At 40.4% G+C, this 6,720-nt stretch overlaps 1 protein-coding gene across 1 annotated transcript; it reads right to left on the bottom strand.

The window, feature by feature from the left end:
• Positions 1 to 22: 22 nt before the first annotated feature.
• On the bottom strand, positions 23 to 6,714 carry KCTD7 (potassium channel tetramerization domain containing 7). The gene is made up of 4 exons (XM_003211715.3): positions 6,497 to 6,714; positions 5,603 to 5,772; positions 3,694 to 3,872; positions 23 to 3,178 (listed from the first exon to the last, which is right to left on the bottom strand). Exons 1-4 carry the CDS (start codon positions 6,638 to 6,640, stop codon positions 2,802 to 2,804), a joined length of 870 nt encoding a protein of 289 aa, XP_003211763.1. The 5' UTR covers positions 6,641 to 6,714; the 3' UTR covers positions 23 to 2,801.
• Between the last annotated feature and the right edge of the window lie 6 nt (positions 6,715 to 6,720).

Raw genomic sequence — 6,720 nt, 5'->3', positions numbered from 1 at the left:
AAAAAAAAAAAGAAGCAGTATTTATAGGTATTTAGTTTAATTAGACAATAATATCATATTTATGATATAAAAAAAACAATGATCTTAAACACTGATTTAGTAATCAGCAACTCACATCTTTGTTGCAAACTCAGAATTTCAAAACGTATGCTATATGCCAGGAAAAGTCAGTAATGTCATATAAACCAGTGATTGGATGACACTCCCTGACACCTGCCTGCCTCTTCTGTTTCTGTTTCTGTCAAAACCCAAATGCACATTAGGCAATAGAATCAACCCACTGTAAACAAAGACTGCTTAGAACAAGCGTAGTTAGTAACAGTATTGCTAACTTGTACAAATCACCACACACCATGTAGGATTAAATGAAAGCACGTGGCTCAAATCTGTGTTTCCTCCTTCAATATTGCACTTAATTATTTCTGTCCTCTGGAAGATATGAAAGAAGGATGAAAGTTTCAGTTAAGATGCAATTGATACAGACCCAGATTTTCATCTTCACCTTTTGGGTTAGGCAGTTTCCTTACTTTCTCACTTACTTAAACAATTAACAGGAAAAAATTTACAAAATAGCAACACGTGCACATTAAGAAATAACAAACATGGTTCTAACAGGAATTTTGTCACAGTTTCTCTAGGAGAACAGCTAAACAACATTTAAAGCCAAAAATAAAGAAATCACTGTCAAAACAGCCTGCTTCATGTCAATAAGTGGTGCTGAAATTCAACCCAGAGTTATGTCCAGTGTGATATGGGAAGTGGCAGAAAAATAACAAGAGGATATTCCAGTACAACCGGGATTCTCATTGCAGCCCCTGAATAAACTCAGAAGTTTACAGGCAGCCAAAACTTTCTAAGCCTCAGCTTTAAGGTTTTACATCATTTTATTCCAAACCGTGGTTGCAATTTAAGATTCCTGGGGGAGAGAAGGCAGCAGAGTAGAGAAGATATCATGCAAGCTTCCTCTCACTTTAGGGAAAGTTTGTTTGACTTGTAATTGTAGGTAGTCAAATAGAGGCACAGGGACTTGTAATACAATCAGTACTTAAGGAACAATTAAATCTAAAGAAATTTGAATTGAAAGATTCAAATACACCTAAGTGACATTCACCTCCCTCCTCCCAACACCACTGTGCTTTACAATTTCAACTCTGGACCTGAAACTCAGCACCTGACAGCAATGAACTCCAAATAAGCACTTGCAAATGCTCTTAGGAACTTTATGTCCCCGCCTCTGAGAGACAATTCAATAAAAATTCCTAAATTAAACACATAGAAGTATGAACATTAATCAATGCAACAATCAGCCTTCTCAAAATATTTTTTATGAGACAATTTTACGTCAAGTTTTTATATTCTAAGAATTACCTCAGGTAAGTGACAGTTTTATTATCATAATTAATACGTCTGTAAAGTATTTTGGTCAGAATTTAATTAAGCAAGAGTCTTGGATTAACGAGTCCAATGGAATGCAATATGCAGACACGTACTTTCCAGCCCCCTCACGATTACAGTGAGGCTGCCTCAGGTGGGGTCTTTGTGAACAATAGTTGCATTTTCTGAAGCTCACAACAGCAGCACCTTCAGATTGCTCCATCTATCCTTCAGCTTTGGACATACAGAAATGGAGCTTCACCAGATGGTTACCAACGTCAGAAATGCAAAAATTACCTTCTGGAAAGAACGTGGCTCTGCAACAGCTCCCTCTTTCAGCATGGAAATAAATGTACTTCCCAGATACATTTTATGTGGGTAACTGGAGAAATATTAGAATACGAAAGAAGAAAAAAAGGTGCTGATATCACACAGAGAGGTGTCAGCAAGAATACTGAAAGTTAGATTTAACTGAAGAGCTGAGGAGAAGGAAGCACTTGTCTCGTATCATCATTTGGCTAACTCTAGAACAAAGTTTAATAGCACAGACTGTAAAAAGAATCAGTACTAAAATAATACACATTAAATATTCTTAATACTTCTGCTAATAGGAACGTACAGATGGAGTTACTCGTTCACCAAAAGCCTCTGCAAATGACCTGATTCTATAGAGTTTCTTTTCGTAGATGCTGTAAACATTTAGAATTTCTAAGGCTAAAAACAGGCACAAGTCTTTCATGAATAGTAATTATTCCAAAAAGCAATAAGGAATATTCTCCAAACCTGCTGTTCCTTTTTATAACAACGGAAACAACTAAATATTATACTTCACAATGCAGATTTTTTAATTTTTAAAATATGTATATAGCTTAATCTTCACAACAATACTCCTCTATTTTTTTTTTAATTGTCTATAACACCAAAATTACACTTGCAGGATCTCCATGTGGGGTGTTACTCAATCCATAAAGTGGCAGGCCTACATAGTGACTGGAACACTCTGAAGTGTGTAAAATGGAACCACGTTCTATCAGCATTACTTACTAGCACCTGAGGCTGAGATCCATTACACCCACTTTGCAGACAATGGGATTGCAGCCACACAGTAGGTGGCACATTAAAAAATAAATGTCAGACACTCCTCTCCATTATTTCCATGAGGTGATTTTGTTTTGTGCCTCATTAAGGTACCTGAGCCAACAGTCTTGTTTCAGGCTGTTTGGTTGGTTTTTTAATATTGCAGAGGTTTTTCAACCTCTGTGGCAGGTCCCTCTTCACTGAACAGCTAAGCACTAGCCAACATTTCAGCAGACTGATTCCAATATATGTTAGCAGCAATGCATTTCCAGAGACATGTTGCAAAAATATTAAAAGCAATTGTCATCTAGAAGTCCTTTCACCTCCTGCACCATTGTGGACAAAACAACTCACCACCAAGTGATCTTGAACTCATAGATAGGACGCTTGCAGTAATAGTGATTTATCAGGTGTTTATCACACACACCAATACACTGATGATCCACAGTTATCCCTCTATCAGACAGGTCTGTCACAATACAGTGCAGAAGGTCATACACATCAGCCACAGCCTCCCAAGGTCCAAAAGATACATCCACTTCACAGTGATGTTCAAACAGCTTTGCCTCACTTTCACTTCTTTCGAAACGCAAAGAATTGAAATGTGGGCATTCATAGGGAGTGATGGGCATCTCCTCTTTGAAGACACAGACTTTCAGTTTCGCAAATCTTGCTTTTCTTTGCACAGCTCTAAGCTTTGCTATTTCAATTATCCGCTCCAAATGATCTAAGAAACAAAAGTTGAAAGTAACAATGAAACACCAAGTAAAAGACATTAAATCCATTCTTTTTCCACATGAAATATATTACTTCAGTGTTTATGTGTTACTCTTAATATAGTATTAGCAGTAACACAAAGATGGATGCAGCTAGATACGTTCTATATTTATTAAATCAGTCTCCGTTGTCTTGTGAGCTTGGTGTCACCATGTGCCTGAACTGATTCCACTGCAGGCTCTAATGGAGCAAATAAGGAGGCACAGAGATGCTCCTGCTCAGTGATAAGCCTTGCATGTTGTGGCCTAGATCTGGCTCCCTTTGAACACAGCATAAAAAATTCACAACCTCAGATGCAGCAGGAACAAATCTCACGTGAAAGCCTCAGAGGTTCTAAGCAGCATGGAAGATACGTAAGAAACTTATGACATACAATGGAATTAGTCTGAAAGGAGGCCTAAAAGCACCACGTCAGCTACCTGAATCATGGCAGAAACAACAGTCAATAGTGCTTTGTTTATTTACCTTTGTAGTATGGCATTAGGCCCAGGAAAGCTTGCCTCACTTTCTCTCCTTTCAGAGGCTGGACATCCTCTAGATGGTCTAGCAATGGTCCTATGGAATAATACTGAGCTTCCTTGTAAACTGACCTCACTCGCTCTCTGGGCGGCAGGTCACCAGACCGCAGAAAGTTAAGGATGTCTCTGAAAGAAGGACAAAAAACACTGAGAATTAACAAGTTTCCAGCAAAACTGTTGCGTGTGGGAAAGGAAACGCTGTGTATTCGTTGTTTACTCTACTGAGACAGAAATCCTTAATCTTCAGTAACTGAAATAAGCACGAGTTACGCTTCCAGCCAATGTTTTTAACAAAAAGTTGAGGGAGTAACCCCTTAAAATAGAAAAGGCCATTTTATGAGAAAGAGATCGCAGTCACTGAATTCTAAATTTCAATCTGGGACAAAAACTTCTTTGATTTTCCTGGAGAATCAGACATGTGGACGTTTTATCCCACTCAGAACCAAGGTTCCATGTGAGTGAATGGAGCACTTGCGAAGGAGACGCTCCTTTCCCAGGATCAGGGCCATATCCATTCATACAATAAGAAAAAAAAAAGAGAAAAAAAAAGAATATTTCCTTGTGATTCTGAGACACTGTTAAACTGCAGGAGTTTTAAAGTGGAAAATAAATCACCTGATAAGCATGAATCAAGTACTACTGAGCATATCACGTAAAACAAGCATTACCGCAGTCTTCACGTAACAAGTGCTAACTTGGCTCTCTGTTCCCACTACAGTTTGACTTCAGATCAGTAACATCACAAGTGAATTGGTTCTCCAATAAGACGGCAGGAACTTCTAAATTGCCAAATGTAAAATTATTATTATTTTCACAGTGGCTAAATTTCTGTCCCACATTAAGGTACAGTTCAAACATGCCCTGAAAATAAAGCAATCCCTTCAGCAGAGAAGGACTAAGGAGATGTCAAGGACAAACAAGTAACTTAAGTTAAATTGCAAAGTGTGCTTTGTGACCCTAACCTACGAACACTGCAAGAAATGATGTCTGTCTTTTCCAGTGATCTCACATCATTTCAAACAGAACTGAAACATAAGATTATTTTTATTAAAAATAAAACAAGCTACAAACAGGCTACAAAGTTCAAAATGAATCCTGAAAATGAAAGTATATGGCACTGTCGGCAAAAATTATTCAAAGAAATACTTTTTAAAGTGTTGTTTGCCTTCTCCCCCCCCCCAAGTTTTGCTTTAATCTAACATATTTCTGAAGAGCTCCAGAGGTAAGTTATTCCCTTACCAGACAGCATATGTACCTTGGTAATTTTTTCTTCTTATAAAGCTACAGCCCATCACAGGCACAGGTACTGTGTTAGAAGTCCACTTTCATTGTCAGAAATGCATTAGTTAAAGCCTAATAATACCTCCCCTTGCATATTCAATTCAGGGGAAATAGATAATGAAAAATGTGATTAACATAAAAAAGATCTTCATTAAAACAGGAATTTTTGGGGAACTAAAATATTTCTCTAATCACTGTAATTTTAATGGAGTAGATTGGCATCAACCATTCAAGTGCCAAATACGTCGTTTTTTAAAGCAGCAAAACAGCTTGATACTCTGAGAGCAGATGTTCCAAAGCAGATGACGTGAATTTGTCCTCTAGAACATTGTCAGCTGCTTTTCCTTCTCCACTGTAAAGCTTAAGCCCTTAAGAACAAAATAAATCATTTCCAATGGTGATGTGCTGCAATTCATTTTTTCTCCGAGATGTTTTCAAGGCGTGGATGCACACCAACCCCTTTTTCCTAAAACCTACTGCACAGACATCATTCAACTAGGAGAAACAAGCGTAAAACTTAGTCTTCCTTTCCCTCAGACATCACTTTGGAAGCATACTGAGGACACTGCACGTACCCAAAGTAAGTTCCATCTCTGTCAATGAAGTATCTGCCTTCGGCATCCGTGGGGATGTAATGCCTTCCGCTGAACATCGCTGCCAACATCGTGTCCTCGTAACGCCTCAGCGTTGATAGCCTTGTAGTGAAATACGTGCCTCCTACATTCAGAGGAACGACTTCTGGGAACTGGAAAATTGATCACACTGTCAGAAATGAGCCCCCAGTTCTCTGTAGTTACGCACAGGCCAAGCGAGTGGGGATTTGTAGAAGACTCAGCATACAATCTGTGCCACCATGACAAAACTTGTTCTGACAGATGCCTCTGCCCTGCTGCCACAAAGCAGTGAGCTTCATGGGTTAACACCTTATATACCCTGGAATGTTGTCTGGGTGAATTTTAGACAGAAATCTAGAACAGCACTGGTCACTACAGTTTTAATACCAGATATCTGTTAAAAGTGTGAATGCCTCCTTTTGGCTCTTAGTGAGGAATAAAATAAATCCGAAACAAAACAAAACAAACTCCTCCTTTCCCATGCAAAAGAATAAAAAGGGGAGGAGATACGTACTCCCAGACCAACACTGGCACCTGCACTTGGCTGCTGCTCCATTGGTTCCCTTACAGCACACTGGCAAATCAGTGATTCTGCACTTAAATGAGGCTGACAGCAGGCCCCAAAATCTTAGCATCACATTGCATCACACTATAAGCTGCCTCGCTGTCAGAATAAAGACTTATTTGTATTTGTCAAGCTCAAGCAGGGATGGAGAAGGGAAGTAATCGCTGTAATTAAAGGGCTTCGCTCCAATCCGAGCTGGGCGTGCGCTGACAGCCCAGGAGAGACGCGGGTTCGTGGCGCTGAGCAGCGGGAGCCGCGACACCCGGGGCTGGGCAGCGAGCAGCCCTTACCTGCTGGGGCAGCAGCGGCAGCGCCTGGCCCGCCTGGGTGGCCGTGGGAGTGGCTGGCTCTTGGAAGTCATCCTCTGCATCCGAGCTCGACATGGCCTCATCCGGGTCTCCGCTCCCTTTGCTCTGCCCTGTGACTACCACCATCCCTCTGGCTCTGCCCAGCAGCAGCCGCGGCACTGCTCACGGGAAGCGAGACCCCGGTCAGGCGGGCGCCCTCCCACCCC

Source organism: Meleagris gallopavo, chromosome 21 (genome assembly GCF_000146605.3).
Source record: "Meleagris gallopavo isolate NT-WF06-2002-E0010 breed Aviagen turkey brand Nicholas breeding stock chromosome 21, Turkey_5.1, whole genome shotgun sequence".
In the NCBI taxonomy this organism is placed as follows: Eukaryota; Metazoa; Chordata; class Aves; order Galliformes; family Phasianidae; genus Meleagris; species Meleagris gallopavo.
The sequence above is the reverse complement of the archived record's forward strand: the minus strand, read 5'-3'. Positions and strand labels throughout refer to the sequence as shown.

Bases quoted from the DNA above. Each gene is read 5' to 3' on its own strand.
- KCTD7 (XM_003211715.3), bottom strand. From the start codon at position 6,640: ATGGTGGTAGTCACAGGGCAGAGCAAAGGGAGCGGAGACCCGGATGAG. The intron at 5,773-6,496 runs GTAAGGGCTGCT...TCAATTTTCCAG, and splicing joins TGCCGCTGCTGCCCCAGCAG to TTCCCAGAAGTCGTTCCTCT. The intron at 3,179-3,693 runs GTAAATAAACAA...TTTGTTTCTTAG, and splicing joins CCTAATGCCATACTACAAAG to ATCATTTGGAGCGGATAATT.